Source organism: Halichoeres trimaculatus, unplaced genomic scaffold, assembly GCF_033239565.1.
Source record: "Halichoeres trimaculatus isolate MK-OKI-2021-1 unplaced genomic scaffold, fHalTri1.1 fHalTri1_scaffold_7, whole genome shotgun sequence".
Lineage (NCBI taxonomy): Eukaryota > Metazoa > Chordata > Actinopteri > Labriformes > Labridae > Halichoeres > Halichoeres trimaculatus.
This window is the reverse complement of record NW_027437185.1, coordinates 12,731,533-12,748,595: the sequence shown is the minus strand read 5'-3', so window position 1 is coordinate 12,748,595 and position 17,063 is coordinate 12,731,533. Positions and strand designations below refer to the sequence as shown.

The 17,063-nt window shown below is 41.6% G+C and overlaps 2 protein-coding genes across 3 annotated transcripts in view; one reads left to right on the top strand and one right to left on the bottom strand.

Moving 5' to 3' along the window:
* LOC141793351 (connector enhancer of kinase suppressor of ras 2) overlaps positions 1–5,163 on the bottom strand; it is a 71,055-nt gene extending 65,892 nt beyond the window's left edge. For both annotated transcript variants that reach the window (XM_074673976.1, XM_074673977.1), the window contains exon 1: positions 4,876–5,163. In XM_074673976.1, the coding sequence (XP_074530077.1) occupies positions 4,876–4,939 (64 nt within the window). In that variant the 5' untranslated portion in view covers positions 4,940–5,163. The remainder of the gene's footprint in view (positions 1–4,875) is intronic.
* Positions 5,164–8,964: 3,801 nt separating this feature from the next.
* On the top strand, positions 8,965–16,767 carry hdx (highly divergent homeobox). Its single transcript, XM_074673562.1, has 11 exons — positions 8,965–9,113; positions 10,972–11,133; positions 11,330–11,476; positions 11,615–12,784; positions 12,867–12,923; positions 13,082–13,228; positions 14,014–14,209; positions 14,297–14,376; positions 15,315–15,413; positions 15,516–15,638; positions 15,727–16,767. Exons 2-11 carry the CDS (start codon positions 11,068–11,070, stop codon positions 16,000–16,002), a joined length of 2,361 nt encoding a protein of 786 aa, XP_074529663.1. The 5' UTR covers positions 8,965–9,113; positions 10,972–11,067; the 3' UTR covers positions 16,003–16,767.
* The last annotated feature ends 296 nt before the right edge of the window (positions 16,768–17,063 follow it).

Below are 17,063 nucleotides of genomic sequence, written 5' to 3'. Positions count from 1 at the left end.
TACATACAAACCATACATTAAGTAAACATGTGCATTCATTACACTGCATGTACTCGTGTGCATTAACACAGTTAGTGTTTCTTTTGTGTACAAAAATGTAGGACTGTAAGAGTTTTCTCAGCCTGTGTGTGTGAATGTGAGTGTGTGTGAGTGTGTTTCCTCACAATAAGGCATGCTCTTTAATCTTTAATGCAGCTGAAACTACAACAAGCACACACAGTCAGAGCCAGGGGAAGCGTGTTTTCTTGCACTGACTTCCTCACCATGTCAGCAGGAGGCTAAGTCAGGGAACACAGTATGAAATGGTAGTTAACATGGTTCACAACAACAGAGGACACTCAATCAACAAAATAACATCTGGGGGAATCTTACAAACAGTAAGGAAATACTTTTCTCTGTTGATTTTGGTCTCTTTGCTCAAGCTGACTGTGAGAAATTTCCACACATAAGATGAATTTTCATCTAAAATTGGAGATGTCATAACCTCAGTCATTCACAGCCGCCCTGCACTGACTGAAATATCTCATTGACTTTTATTTTTAGATTTTTTGTTCCAATACATCACCACACCAAAAGGAAAGAGGAGATTACTGCAGGAAAAGTGAGGAGCCTTATTCATTTCCCTGTCACTGTATGCATCAGCAGGCTGCCGATGCTGTACGCCTGAAAGCACAGAGTGATCTTATGAAGTACGCACAGCACCGAGAGCAGTCGATTTTATTCTCTTCTGCCTAACATGTTCAAGCGCTGATCTGTCCACGTCATATTTTACACATCAGCTGCATCTCCATACCCTTACACGCACATAGAGGAAACTCCTCCAGTGTGGGGGTTTGAATCACAACAAATGCTGATGAGTCATCTTTCTGTGAGCCTCACCAGTGCTCTGCTGCTGGAGCAGTTCTTCTGCAGCTACAGTACAGAGTGCCCGGCCTCGTGGCTAGCTGTGTCAGGTTTCCCTGATAGGCTTGCAGAGTATTCCATCACTCTGTCCTATATTGTTTTATATGACAGGTGGAACAGCGAGGAGAAGGGCTTTGCTGAGGAGGGATAGATTGCAGGAAGGTGAAGGCCTAAATTTGTCCTATGAATGACTGACACAAAACCTGAGATCTTCAGGTCCTGGAATGCACCATATGCTCTTTTTAAGCCAATGCTGGTAACCTTTAAACTGTCAGCCTGCCCCTGAGGGTAAGAAAGGCCAAGCATGATCTTAGCAAAGACGTATCCTTAGCAGTTCCACCTGAAATCATGATTGTGCGTGAGCAAAACATGTAGAACAGCTCAAACTGTTTTTTCTTTACTTTTTCAAGCACAGTCACTGCGTTAGAAGTCCATGTAACAAGAACAATAGCAAAACATGTGCCCCTTGTGTTGTGGATCAGACTGTATATATCGTGTGAAGACAATATGCTGTTAGCTGTTACAGCCTCTGGTCTACCATCTGAGAAAAAGTTGGCTTCGAGTCCTTAAATTCTGTTATTCTGCCACTGATTGCTTTCCCTTTGGATTTTTGATGGTTAACCCTTTGTAATTCTCAAATCAGCAACAGGACCCACTGTTTTTTTTTCTTTTGTTCTTTTTTTTTTGTTGTTTTTTGGTGCTAAAGCTAGCTGAGCCTGCTGCTAAATTAAAATTTCTTGGACCCATCCTTGTTGCAGTGATGGCTTTAAAGATGACTTAAAGATTTGTTGCATTAAAACTATTCTTCATCTCTACTTGGAGCACATGTTTTCCTTTATGCATGCTATCTATGCGTATTAAATATATGTTTGTAAGGGCAAACCTACTGTGCACCTACTGTGAATGTGTGACTTGTTAAGAAATAAATAAAAGCATCTTTGATTAGTCTGCCTTTTTATATACAAAACTGTATAATTCAAAAATATTGTGCATCCCTTCCTGAAACTGTCTTCTGAGTTCAGCTAGCATGCAGATAAAGCTATTTCAAGGTGGAAGTATCTATTTGACAGTAAAATGATTGGCCTAACCGATGATCAAAGTAGTCAAGTACATTAAATATAAGCTTAAATTAAAAGAAACTTGTGCTTATCTTAATTTGTAACCATTTTTACATACTTTTTCCTTCACTGGTATATTCAAGCGAGAACAGATAGTTTTAAACAGCTTACAGTCACCATGAGAGTTTTCTAATACTATCATCTCTGAATTCAACACATGGAAAACACTTACCTGTATTAAAATGACTATCAAAACAAAGTATAACAAAGAGACGTTCCTCTCGATTTTAGTGCCATTTAAAAAGAATGGTATAACTCTTATTTACACAAGTGGGCTTATTGATACCCCATTGACACTGATTTAAAAGCAAAGTGCGTAAAAAACTGTAATATTTAGCAACATCCACCAAATAAATTTCACTGGAAACAAATATTTCCCCTCTATTAAAGTGAGTAAAAATGTGATAACAGTTTAATTTCTTTAAGAAATTTGAGTGTAGTACACTTTACAGTACATTTCCAGAGTGCTCTAATGGCTTTAGGGTTAGGAGATCTGGAGACTGCTGACAGTATCCTGGGGCGAAGGACCTGGGTTGCATCTCTTTCTCCGCTGTTTCCTGTCATCTCCCTTCTAGTGCTGTATTATAAAGACAATAAATGTTCAAGATATGAACTGAATGGGGAATGACAACTACTGGCTAATTTCTGAGGCTCTGTTAAGAAGTAATATATTAAAGAGATCTAGTTAAATGGTAAGCTCTCAGCACCTTTTTGTCTCATATCTGTGTACATTCAAAGTACTTCTACTCCCATGGCAAGGAAGAGAAATCATTACTGCACTTCTTAGAGAGGTCTCAATGTCACTGCTCCCTACAATAGCACAAAACTCAGATCAGCATGAGAGAGATGAAGAGCTACCAGAAAATAGGCCAAAGTGAACCCCCTGTAAGCGAAGAGATTAATTCTAGCCTTTTGCCTTTCACTTTATTCATAAGAATATAAGATCTGAGCTTAAGCCTGCCGCTGAGGGTCTATGTTTGAAGCCCCAAAGGAAGAAGGATGGGGCTTCACAGAAACCGGAGAACACTGGGATGTTGGTTAACGTCTATGAAAATGAGTCATGGAGCTTTTCATGTGGAAGGGGCCAGGAGGCTGTTTTACAAAGAACACGTGAGGAGGCCAAGTGTGGCGCTGAAACACGATGAAACAAATATCTCTAATAGGGTTGGTGCAATCTGTACACCTCTCTTTGTCTTTATGGATGATAAAAATACAAGGTTGAATCATTGTATCAAACAACCTGAAACCCCTGGCTTACCTCTGGTGAAATGTGCCAGGCTATATCACACAGGATTGAAATTAAGCAAATGTCTTTCTGAGGGATCGGCAGCTTAAACATTGACCCGTGAAAATTAAACTAGAAGCAGACAAGGACAATCTGTAGTTAATTCCACAACTGGCAAAAAAATATGTGTCATGGATTTAAACAAGAAGGATATTGCTCTTCCTAAAAGCTGAGATCATTTTTACCTCACAAAATACTTTAGAGATATTAGCCATAAAATGAGTCACCACAGGTCAGTTGTATTTGCATCATACACAAAAGCAAGACGTGTAGTTTTGCCAATCTAATCCTCAATCACATTTGTACCCTGCTGTCTTTATGAACTGTGCAGGAGCAAAGCTTTCTAAGGGAACACTTCACGAATCAGAGGGTGAAGCCGTGACTACTTTGGCTGCTTACTGTAGCTGAAGAGTGCAATTATAAACCAGGAACATCATTGTAATCACTCAAGTAAAGCATCCAAAATACTTCCTCAGCATGTCCCCTGAGGGTCTATCATCCACCTTGACTTCTAATTGCAGACATAAGAGCTTCCCTTGTGAAGGGAACCCTGCTGGCTTTGATGCACACATAAAGGAAGGTAGACTTTCAGGAAATCCATAGGATTGCTCTTTTTCTGTGTGACTAACGCAGACTCAACCACAAGTGTCCATAGGCTGTAGCAGCATTGCATTGTGGGTTTGAGTCATCACACAGTGGTGATTAAGTCATTCTCCTAAGTAAGGGATTGCGGGCACCCTCCCTCCCCATTTTCATTGTCTGTCAATCGGCCTACCACAGTTTGTCTCACAGCTCTGTAGCTGACCAGAGTGTGTGAGAACAGCTCCTACCACTTACACACAGGCACACACACTGGTACACGCATGATTGGTGATTACTCATTCATACTGTAGGAAGGGACGTACCTCGTGCCAGCAAAGCGTGCAATACAAAAAAAGACAGAAAAAACGAGCGTGATCGGTGCGTTTGCCTTATAAGGCAGGCGGCATTGCGCTGTCCAGGGTGCTGAAACTGACTGTACGCCTGGCATTGGGGAAGGGGGGTGGAGGGGGATATGGGTGCATGCAGCTAACTACATTAATCATGTAGACACGCGCACATGCACGTGGACACGCGCACACACAAACAGTAAGTGGTGAAATGGGTTAAGAGCATGTGCCAGTGAGTGGAAAAGCAGATGACATATCTTTCACATTCATTGATGAGAGCTCTGCTGCTGCTGCTGGAGCAGGGGCAGCAGCAGCAGCAGCAGCAGCCTATAGGCTTGGCTCTAAAGCAAGAGAGATGTCAGAATGCTGAGCCTCCACTCCCTGCTTCTTGGGGACATCCATTCACTGCACCTGCTGCAGCCTATTCACACTACTTCAATGACTTTAATTAGCCCCACACTGGTCAGGTACAGCGGCTTATTCACACGTCAGCCTGCAGGTTAGGATACGGAGAACACACATGCACACAGTGTGGCCCTCCGCTGCTCACCATCATCATCCTCATCAGCATCATCACCATCCCCATCATCCCCACTCACGAGCAACACCAGCCTGATGCAACGAAAGAATCCAAATTTACCTTTCATCCAGTCCAGCACTTGCTTTGGTGTCCATTTACTTATAGGTTCCATAACCAAAGCCATGGTGTCACAGTCTCTCCGAGGTGAACAGCACAGCACTCAATGCGGGCGACATAAAACGACTTGTCAGTCACATCTGGAATGACACGGCGGTGTTTAGATCTGAGGGAAAATGAATTCTTGTCAGTTTTAGTCTCTCCATCAGAGCATGGCCGCCTGCAGAAACGGTGAACGGGATGCGGTGGTGCAATCCACGCGCACACAGAGACACGCACACACACGCTCTCTCCTTTCCCTCCCTCCCTCCCTCCTCTCACTCTCTCTCTCTCCTCGTGCCTTCCCGCCAGCAGCCCGCGCGCTGTGAGAAGTGGATTCGGTGAGAGCGAGGGGATGGAGCGACCCCTCCCCTCTCCTCTTCTCCTCCCGCCCGCCTCGCTGCAGCATCACAAGGGCCACCACTCACAATACAGACCAGGGAATGGTGCAACGCAAACCATGTAGGGAGGATCTCCCCCCACCACCCTCCACCGCCACCACCTCACACACGTATATAAGCATATAGAGTCAGGGAGACTTCATGCAAAGATAACTAAAAATCCTTACATTGACTGCATACATTGACAGTACATGTACACCTTTACACCTTTATTTTCTGTATGTTCCCATGGGCGGAGTGTTGGTCACTGTGAGTTGTCTGTCCCCGCTGGCAGCGTGTGCGGTTGTCAGCTGTTTTTTTTTTTTTTTTTTTTTTTAAAGTTCACAATCCATGGATGAGGGAATCAGCATCAGTTGTCAGGATGCTGCTGCTCGGTGCATGAGCTCAGCTGTGAGGAACAGCGCCCCCTGCCGCGCACCTGGGACACAGGTGACGTCATGGATTACAGCAGCTCCTCTACTACACAAATAAGGCTTACTTCATGCTTTATACAATGCTAGATGACGACACAGATAGGGACACTAACAGACAACCTCCAACAGGAGAGCACATTTTTGAAATGAAGACACCAGCTGTACAGCTTCAACATCCTTCTTCACCGATGCACAGTTACTGAGCATGTGTTTATCTCTTAAGATGTTTACAATAAGAGCAATCTAAATTACCCAAGCTGCCAAAAAAGGGACAATAATGCATAGGAAAGTGAATATGAGCTTACACACACACACACACACACACACACACACACACACACACACACACACACACACACACACACACACACAAACACACACACACACACACACACAGGAAGAACAGAACACAAAATACAGTGTTTAGAGTTGAACTGACTTTATTTCTTAAACACAGAACCACCACAGCAAGTATGATTAAAAAAGCTGAGAGCCAAAAAGCTCCAATGTCCAATGTGACCCTTTCTACAGATAAAGCTACCATACGGAGTAAGAATAATGATTTGGGAAGCTCTTAAAATCAGGGGTCGTTTTTTTAGTTTTTGAGACCTCCTAACTCATGGAGAGAAAGAGCATGGGCCATATATATATATATATATATATACACACACACACATATATATATATATATATATATATATATATATATATATATATATATATATATATATATATATATATATATATATATATATATATATATATATATATATATATATATATATATATTGGCAGAGCAGCGATAGAGGTGGGTCTTCCTCTGTCCTGAGGACCTACAAGTAAATGCTAAGTGAACCTGTCCACAGTTTGAGAGAGCAACTGTGTTGCTGAATGTGTTCATTTCTGACTCTAAGATAATATCTTTGGGGTCTGTGTATCCATTGATTTGTGTTCAAAGACATAACATAAAATGTTAAAACTGAAACATTTAGGAACAATTATTTCAAAATACAAAAAAATGCATAGTCAACCAAAAATATCCCAGACCCTCTGCAGTATTACCACAAACCCCCTAGGGGCCGCAGACCCCTTGCTGTAAACCTGCTGTAAACACAAAATATAACCTTTACATGTCAGTGATTGTTCTTTTATTTAGAACAGGTCGTTTTTATGCTTGTGAAACTCAGATGTAAAAATGTATGATTGATGGTTTGCAACTAATCTAAATCTTATATTTGATCAAAACTAGTGCAACTGCATCATATCAAAAGACAAGACAAAACATTTTGATTTTTACAAGGAAAATACATGCTTATTTTAAACATGATACCAGCAACACAAATAGCTGAGTAATGTTAAGAAAAAGAAGTCAAAACTAATTTACCATCTTCAAACTAAGTGGGTTCATTTGAAACAGGGAAGTAACATGACTGGGTGCAAAGAGTATATTCAGGGAGGCTGTGTCTGTCAAAAGTAAAGATAGGAAAGCTGTATGAGGAACACATCTTCATATTAACGTCCCCATCGAAAGATTCAGAGAACAGAGAAGTCCCTGTACAAAAGGGACAAGGTCCAAAACCAGGACCAGACATCTGTGGTCTTTGGTCTCCAGACAGCACTGCTTAATAAAACAGATGATTATGGAGCTGAAACCTCTGCCTGGGATAAGATTCAATAAATATTATTCTTTTCACAAAGACTTCACTTTGCTGCATCCACAAATGGAGGTTGAACCTGTACCTCCCCAATTTCATTTCGGACTGACTGAGGCAGCATGGAAAACTGTCCTGATGTCTAAAGAATCAAAATTTAACATTTTTTTTTGATATCATGGACACAGGGACCTCTGCTCTTAAAGAAGGGGGGGGGGGGGGGGGGGGGGGGGGGGGGCTTGCTTTTTATTCCCATTACCACATTTAAAAAGCTAGTATATATGATTGTGTGGGGAAGCATAGGTGCCCATGGCATTAATGCTTAACATCGATACAGGCTTTGGAGCAAGATGTGTTGCTTTCCAGACAATGCATTTTTCAGGGATCATCCTACATGTCCCATTAAGACAATACAAAGCATATTTTGCATGTATTACTACAGCATCGCTCCTTAGTAGAAGAATCCAGGTGCTAAACTGAACTGCCTCTGACCCTGACTTGTCACTAATTGAAAATAATTGGCACATCATGAAACAAACAAACAAATAAATAAATAAATAAATAAATAAACAAACAAATAAATAATGAGACTTCTCCTATTAAGCAGCCTCAATCCTAAATCAGGCGTGAATGGGAAAATATTTCATTTTTAAGACTTTAGTATCTGGTCCCTTGAGTTTCAAACATTCATGGAGTTTTGTTAGAAGAAAAGGTGATGCAAAACAACAATAAACACAAACTTGTACAACCATTCTTCAAGTATGTTGTCAGTATCAAATTTAAAATGAGAATACATTTGGTAAATCATTAATTTTTTCAGTTTCAGTATTTGAAATGATCTATTTTTAATTAAATGATCTACATCATCTGGAAACTATCATGCATTGTTTTTACACAGTGTCCCTACTTCTCTTAAATTATCACTAACCACATAGGAACTTCTAGTGCAAGTTAGCTCCAAAATATTTTTTTTATTAAAGAGGAATGGATTCAGTGTTGAATTTCAAAATATGAAATTATTTTGTGTATAACTGTATAAATGCAAAGAAACAGAGCCCGATAAGATAAAAGACATTTTTCAATCTGTCAATCAGCAGCAAAATGTTAGACTGTATTTAAAGCCTCTTTCTAATTAGTAATGGCAGAATGTTAATTTAAGGATTATTTTGTGATAAGCAGTGTGTGATCCTTTTTTTGATAAACAATTTGATATTGCAGGGAAGGTTATAGTTCACTGCAATATTCCAAAAACGATATGTAACATATTCATAGTCTTATTTAAGTTTATCTGAATGTTATCTGAGTCAAACCTCTTTAGTTTTGCTTCCACTATATGTAAACATTAGTATTAAGGAAGGAGGTGGAGGAATAGTATTTAGATTAGTTGTGCAAACCCAATCAAACTATGTTTTCTTCAAATATAACTTTTACGTTTTCAAATGGTAAAGAATCTAACCTTTTCTCATCTAAAGTTTCTCTGCTTCCATGTCTGTGACCTCCTCCTCCAGCAAGCCACAGAACAAAGTCAATGGTGGGCGGGACCATGGTGCTCAGTTTACAGCCCGTTCAGCATGTCACAGCGATGATCTCAGCCTCTCATTGGCTCCTGTCTGCAAACACGTCACAATCATGATTAGAATTGATGATCGGACGTTCTGATTTCATTGTCTAGCAAAGGGGACGCGTGAAGAAATCTACTGAATTTGAACGTTCGCCTGATTTTGATATCAAAAATGGTGAGTAGGAAAGTGATTTCACTTTTCGCTTCATGGTATCCCTTACCGCTGTCGTTCATATCCGCTGGAAGGCAGGGTCAGCGAGAGGAGCCGTGCCAGGGTCGGGAAATCACAGATTTGAAGGAAAAGTTTAGCCTCAGCTATCCATTGGGAAGCTATGCTAACGCTAGCTAACAGCCTGGCTGTGTTATGGCCGCTCGGGCCTGTAAGCTAGCCAGAGCACTGTGCATGGCCACTGTACTGATGCGATGCTTACCCGGTTTGTTTACTGTCTGGCTCGCTGTCGTTAAATTGTGGCATGTGCTTCCTGTGTGAGAATTGTGTTTCTAAATCTCCAGGCTGCTGCCTTGGTGGCGTGCTAAACCCAACGTGCCAACAATTTGTTCGTTAATTCTCTCCGTAATGTTTCCATATTGGCTGTAGCCATGCGCAGTCTGCCTGAGTCAGCCTTCCAAAATAAACCTGCCGGGTGCTTATTGGTCGCACAACATTCCCGTATGTGACTATATCTGTGTTTGCCAAACCTCTTTCAGTAACACATCAAACTTGCTTTCCGGAGATTCTCAGCTCCGTGCGGGTCCAGCATTTTCTACTTTCTCTGGGCTGAATCCTGTACTACCCTTTCTTCCTCTCCCCCTACCAGACTACAAACACAATGCCATTTTGGCTGGAAGCTTTGATACACTTAATCAGTTACTTACCGAACTAAAAACAGACATGTACTCAGTGTTTGAGCTTGTTGTGCTACTTGATACATAAAGCCAATGGCCAGTTAAAACAGGTTACCATAAAAAATTTAAAGATTCGGTATAACTGTGCTTATTGAACGCTGTTACAGTTCGTTTTGTCACAAAGTCAGATGATTTACAGTGGTGGCCAAAATTATTATACCACCTGACAGATCTGAAAATATTTACTCATTTTTGCCCCCAATGCAAGATCATAAAACATGCAGATGGTTGATCTGAACTCAACAAATGTCAGATGAAACAAGTCCTATAGTTTTTAATCCACTTTTAACTTTAATATTTGGTTTATCAACTTGCAGCAGTTACAGCAGCACATATCTCTTGCCTAGTGTCAATACATTTCCAGAAAACTTCAACACTAAGGTTTTTCTATACTTTCTGCCACTCAAGCCATGGGTTTCCTTTGAATGTTTTAACAGATCTGTCCTGTTTATTTTTCCAACTTGCCCGCAAATTTTCTAGATGGGGTCGAGATCTGGACTTGTAGGGGCTAGTCCCCCCTTTGCAAAGAGCCTTTTATGAGGAAAATGACCTATATCTCCGTATGATGGCCCTATTCTATAATATATAGAGCATAATGGTGACTTTATAGATTTGTAGATAGACTTTAGTCATTTTGTTATGTCACAGACAAATTTAACAAAAACAATTGAAACATCTTAAATATGCTTAGTTTTCTAATAATTTTACCACCACTGTAAAGGAAGATTAGATGTTTTATTGTAAAATCTGGGTCAAGGGTTTGAATTCTGATATTTTGAGGAGATGAACAGTCTGACTAGTAACAGTCTCTATAGGGACAACTTATTAACATGGTTGGTAGTGTTATTAAAGCTCCTCAGTGGACTGTCATGGATGATAATGTTTTGACCGACAGCCTAGTGTAAACTTGAAAGTTAGACCTAGCTTGATGTAATTTATTAAAAAGTTTGAATTGTGATACTTCATAAAGTGCTAACTAGTTTTCTTTTACGATATGATTACAATTTAATGCTGAATTGACTTATTTCTGATACATAAGTGTTCAGCTAAGGATGGTGATTAAAGTTTTGTCAAACTCTGTTTGGATAAAACACTGATTTGTGTTTTGTGCTTTGTTTTCTCCTTAGCCACTTTACCCGGCAGTGTGTCAGGCACAACAGGATAGGATGAGTACAATTAAAATTGTACTTATCTAGAAACATGGAGGTATTGCTGTGATCTGCATGGCAGCCCCCTCCCCCTCTAGTAGCAGAATGGACGCATGGCCACAAAGACGGGGCCTGCAGACTGTAAGCTTATGAAATACTTTCTCCTTGTGTGCTATAGCTTCTGTGGTTTTGGTGCTTGATTTAAATTGTGAAGTACCTCATACATTGGTGATTGAAATGTGCTTTTAACACTGCTGGTTAATAGTTTTGTCGTAGGGCACAAGCAAAAAGCACCAAGTCACACAGATATCATAAATGTTTTTATGTACTCCCTCAGATGAACCTGCGATCAGTGTTTACGGCTGACCAGCAGAGGATCCTGGAACGTTACTATGAGAATGGGATGACCAATCAGAGCAAAGCTTGCTTCCAGCTAATACTGCAATGTGCTCAGGAGGCCAAACTGGACTTCAGTGTGGTCCGGGTGAGAGATTTATAGGAAATTCCCATAAAACCAGTCGAAGTCACAAACTGTTTTCCTCTATGTTCTTCAAGTCCCCGTCTGTGTCTTGCAGCTTGTTTGTAAGAGATGTCACTGATCTGATTTTCCTTTTTTCCACAGACTTGGGTTGGCAACAAAAGACGAAAGCTCGCCTCCAGGGTAGAACAGAATGGAGGCATGTCTCATTCCTTATCCAGTCATGGACTCGCTGGAGGTCTGCTCTCCAATCATTCATTAGCTGGTGGGACTCTGTCCAATCATAGCCTGGCTGCAGGGGCACTGCTTCCATCTGAAATGGCTGCTGCACGCAGCACCATCCAGAATCGTGTGCACCTTCTCCCTCCATCCTCGTCTTTCCCCTCTTTCTCCTCAGCATCTTCCTCGCCTTCCTCTTCCTCTCCTCTCAGCAGTGGAAGCAACAACAACAATAACAATGACGTCATTTTGACGGGGATTTACTCGCTAAACCCCGTCCCTCGCTCTAGACTGAGACCTCCATTGCATTCTGACTCTGAGCTTTCTGCACACTCCTCATCTCTGATCAGCCAAGCCCTGCAGAGCAGGAGCACCTCCACTTCCACTCCCCTTCACTCCAAGTTGGTCTCACTGTCACAGAACCTCCAGTCTCTCGCATCTGCCTCAGGACCTGTAGTCTACACTGCAGTTAAGAAGGGGATTTTACCCCTTGGGGAGGCAGGCATTAGTGCAGGAGCAGGGGCAGTACCTCAAAGCTGGACTAGGCAGTATGGTACAGCGCAAACTCGCCCTTGGCCCTCTTCCACAAACTCCCAGACTCAGACTCAGCCCAGACCCCACTCCAACCCTCAGTCACCTGCCCCCCAGAAGCCTCGTGTCTCCCCCACACTACAGAACTCTGTACCTGCCTCTGAATCTTCACCTCGTATTCAGCAGGTTTTCACCCTGTCAGAAAGTGGGGAGGGACACAGACACAAACAAAGTCAGGCGTCTACCCAGAAAGGCCAGGAGCGTCACAGGCCGTCGCCACTTCCTCGGGACAGCAGTCACAACTTCTCCATTGCCATGGAAACTGGGGATGAAGAAGATGAGTGGCTGAGAGAAGAGGAGTTAGCAAATATGGCGGCACAGACACACATTCACAAGGACCAGACATCGGCCAGTCCAGCGAGGGTGGAGGTATCTGTGGTTAAAGGAGGACACACACCCCCAGTGACCAGCTCCAGACCTACACTGCTTCACAGCAACACAACTCTTCAGGGCAGCTACTCCCTCACAGCACAGACCTCACTTCCAGGGGAATCCAGCTCACAGGTAAGAGCGGTGTTAGTGCTGTAGCTACTCTCCTCCAAAGTGAAAATAAAAGTTTACCTAACTGTGCGTATCTTTGTGGAAGACTTCAGTCGGTGTGTCTGCTGCCCCCTGGGTTATCAGCAACTCCAGAAAGAGAACAGTCAGTACTTTTTTCTCTTTAAGTACAACGTTCTGAATAATTACCACATTAACATTCACACTGATTGACACGATGTGCAAATGAAATATTTAACAGATACAGACCCCTAAGACTGGCTTAGTGGCTTTGTTTATAAAAACAGAGGTTTATGGTTTCAGCTGCAGGATCGGACCCAGTTCAGTGATGGGGACCTCGTCCAACTGAAGCGCTACTGGGACAGAGGCATGACCAGCCTGGGCTCAGTGTGCAGGGAAAAGATTGCTGCTGCAGCCAACCAACTCAATGTAGACACTGAAATAGTCAAGGTAACCATGTACAACAGCTTTTAAAGACTTGCATGATTAGTAAGTTTTTAGAGATCAACACTGAGAAACCTCAAAAAAGAACGAGCTCCTCTTAACACTCAGCTGCTAAGGTTTTATTAAACATAGAGAGGTGCTCTGTAGTCTGCAAGTTTCAACCTTGTTCACAGCACCTGGCCTTTTTGTCTTTGACATTTCGAGGAAACAAGACCATTTGACTTGTTTGAACTTAAGTCAGTGAAAAAAAACAGGAGAGGGTAACTTTTCTAGGTCGCAGAGGTTTCAAACTTATTTTCTCAAAGTTGTGTAAAAGTCGTGCAGTTATATATCAGGGCAGCAGTAGGAATGCTGACAGACTAAATATAGCCTCTTGGGCCTGACACACACATGACCCACTGCCATATCTCCCACTAGGATATTTATTTCATAGAAGCAATTTATCTCTTACAGAGCGAGGCACCATCTACTTTCAGGATAACCCTCAAAACACTTCAACATAAAACTTCTTACAACTAATTCAACTTGGCCTGATTCGATGCATGCATCGTCACAAGTCACAGGCTCTTTGATTATTAAGAAGTACAAGTTTGTGTCATTGGCCTGTGTCCTTGCAGAATATTGAGGGGACAGGGACTGAATGTTTGCCATAATTCAACATGTTTGAACATAACCCTCAGATTCATCTCAATCAACTTTTAATTTATGAAACAAATTCAAACTTCACATCATCCTCTGTATTTCCCAGTTTGACACACACCCTGTTGTCTTTTACATTTTATAATTGACAGACATGGATCAGTAACAGACGGAGGAAGTATCGTCTGATGGGTATTGAAATCCCGCCACCCAAAGGTGGGCCCGCTGTGTTCACCTCATCCCCAGGAAATGAATCTCCAGTTGCCCTCAGCCCTGACGAGGAGCGACTTAAAACGCCAGAACTTGGGGATGATTTGAATGATGGGGGCTCAATCTGTTTGTCTGAAGGTACCATTTCAAATTAATATACAGAACATCAGTTAGCCATGTGTAAATGTGTGTGCCCTAACATTAATACCATGTTCTGGCTCCTAGATGGCACCATTGACTCACAACATCAAGATGGAGAGGATGGAGCAGACTTGTCCGCTGCTGCTCCTCTCATCAGCAGCGTGGTAATTCATTCTTTCTGTCACATCAAATGTAGCCACAGTAACAGGCTGCTGGAAGAAAAAACATGCATTCTCAGTTGTAAACTTGATGGCAGCTCAGACATTTTAGTTAAGCATAATAGCTCTTACTACTGTGTTGAAAGGGAACTGCACATCATGTATTTCATTAATCCCTTATCAACGCAGCATATTTTTTTCTCAGATTTTTTGAGGGTTTTACACCAGAGCTTCATGGTGAAGTCTTGTTTAATAACCATTTAATTACACCTAAGATCCGTTTAGCTGATTTAGTTTATCCACTACTTTTGATTTCTAGTTTGTGTTACGATTTTTCATATCAGGGTTAAAAAATATGCTGGATTGGAGAAACCTTTTTAAAAATTAACTTTTTGACAGTTCAGTGGCATTAGTTCTCAGCACAGTGCAGTGAACTGAGCCAATCTATCAGACTTTTACATCCCAGGCTCTCTATAACGGTGTCGTGTATTCACCTTCATGACAAAAGTACACTCATTTTTTGTGTGCTTCATACATTAAATGTTACTAATTATTCTAGGGCTCAAATAAAGTAGACTTCATTAATAGAACAATTCAGCACATGCACAATTTTCAGTTGATAGACATAAAAACTATAAGGATTGAATCCAGCATAAGTGTCCAAAACTGACTTTATGTTGGTTTTACATTCACTATAACTTCAGGTGTTTTCTTTTAGATTCTGTGTTAGTTTGATATCATTATGTTTTATTTTCTCTGTGGAATTATTTATCATAATGATAGTTTTCATCTCGTCCTACATCGTTCAGAGTAAACACAGCTGACACTGCAGTTTTAATCTACCAGTATCATCTCTGAGAAAACAGCCAAAAATCATCTTTGTACTTATTCCTTTTTTGTTCTAATGAACTTTTAAGGTGATACATAAACTTTTTTTTTAACAGAAGGTTGAAGTAATTGATGAAGAGGAAGAAGACGAAGATTACGATGGTGACTTGGTGGCTTCAGACTTGGAGCAAATGCAGAGCCTGCTGGAATTTAAGGTGAGAACAGACAGAAGGCCACATCTGACTGACCAAGCTGCAGCGCTATTAAAGCACTGTGACTTTAATTAACTTTTGCCTTTTTGAATCCCTCTGTGTCAGCAAGAAGAAGTGCATTTCTTAGAGGATGAGCTAGAGAACCAAAAACAAAGATACCAGGAGCTTGCCAACTTCACAAGGAGTCTGCTCAGTGCTGTGAGGACCAATGACCTGGAGAGACAGAAGGTATGGCAGTATTCATCAGAAAATCAGCTTCCACTGAAACATCCTGGCCATTTCAAACCTCATTGTCTGCTGTTGTGTATTTGTTCAGGAACTCATAGCAAGTCTACCTCAGCCTTCAGACCAGGACTGGGACATGACTGTTGAGAGAGGAACCCACCCTGCAGCTGTGTCAGCAGACGCTTCTTCCAACCACGACGACTCCCCGACAGCTGTTGGAGCAGCTAACGACAGTGATCCTGCACCGGTCCCAGCTTCTGAAGAAGTCTCTCTGGTCACCTTAAACAAAGACAACACAGCTACAGAAATTACTGAGCCCTCTGCATCAGAGGAGCAGCTATGTGGAGCGATTTCAGAACTACAGTGACTGTCCCCTATACATCAGCTCACATAGACTCATGCAGATGTTTCCACACTCCACACAGAAGCTGGTTTCACCTGCGAGGCTACAGCACTCACCGGCCACTTTATTAGGTACACCTGTTCAAGTGCATGTTAACACAAATATCTAATCAGCCAATCACATGGAAGAAATTCAATACGTATAGGCATGTAGACATGGTGAAGACAGCCTGCTGGAGTTCAAACAGAGCCTTAGAATAGAGTAGAAAGGCGATTTGAGTGACTTTGAACACGGCATGGTTGTTGGTGTCAGGCTGGTGAGTATTTCAGAACCTGTTGTATTTCAAGGATGTTCGTGCACAACTTTCTGTAAGGTAAAGAATGGTCTGAGAAAGAGAAACTACCCAATGCAGAACCTTTTGGATGTGGTAGAACAAAAGATTTGCATCATGAATGATCAGCTGCAGCATCTGTGTGATGCTAACATGTCAGCATGGTGCAAATTCTCTGATTTCCAGTATTATGTTGAATTTGCACCATGAGGGATTAAGGCAGTTCTGAAGATAAAGGGGGGGTCCTTACCGGTACTAGCACAGTGTACCTAATAATGTGGCTGGCGAGTGTACATGGTCTTGTATTTTAACAAACAGTTACACTCATGCTCTATGCCCAGTGCCTGTGGATTGATGCTTCACTATGACTGTTGGGCTGACAAATGCCTTTTTTACTGCATATCATTCGCCTTGTTCTGGAAAGTCCAGAGAGAACAATAAATGACCTCTAACTTACCTGTGTGGCAGTGTTTTTTCGTAAGAAAGTTGACACCTCAAGGAATATTTATCATTTTAAATACAATTAAAAGAAACAAGTTTTTATACACACATCCTATTCATGAAACCAAATATGACTGATATAAAACTATATTCAAGGACACTGACTTTATTATGTGGATGGTGAAAGATTTGACTTCATGCAGATTCAAGTCCATGATCTTCATCATAACAATAAGGTGGGTTGGACAAAACCCACAATGACAGCCCGTAGTCTGTTGAGTCAAATGAAAGTAACATCTAATTAACAACTATG

Excerpts from the sequence above, each read along its gene's own strand:
- hdx (XM_074673562.1), top strand. The coding sequence starts at position 11,068 with ATGGCAGCCCCCTCCCCCTCTAGTAGCAGAATGGACGCATGGCCACAA. Across the intron at positions 11,134-11,329 it reads AAAGACGGGGCCTGCAGACT|ATGAACCTGCGATCAGTGTT; the intron begins GTAAGCTTATGA and ends GTACTCCCTCAG. Across the intron at positions 14,210-14,296 it reads CTCAATCTGTTTGTCTGAAG|ATGGCACCATTGACTCACAA; the intron begins GTACCATTTCAA and ends TCTGGCTCCTAG.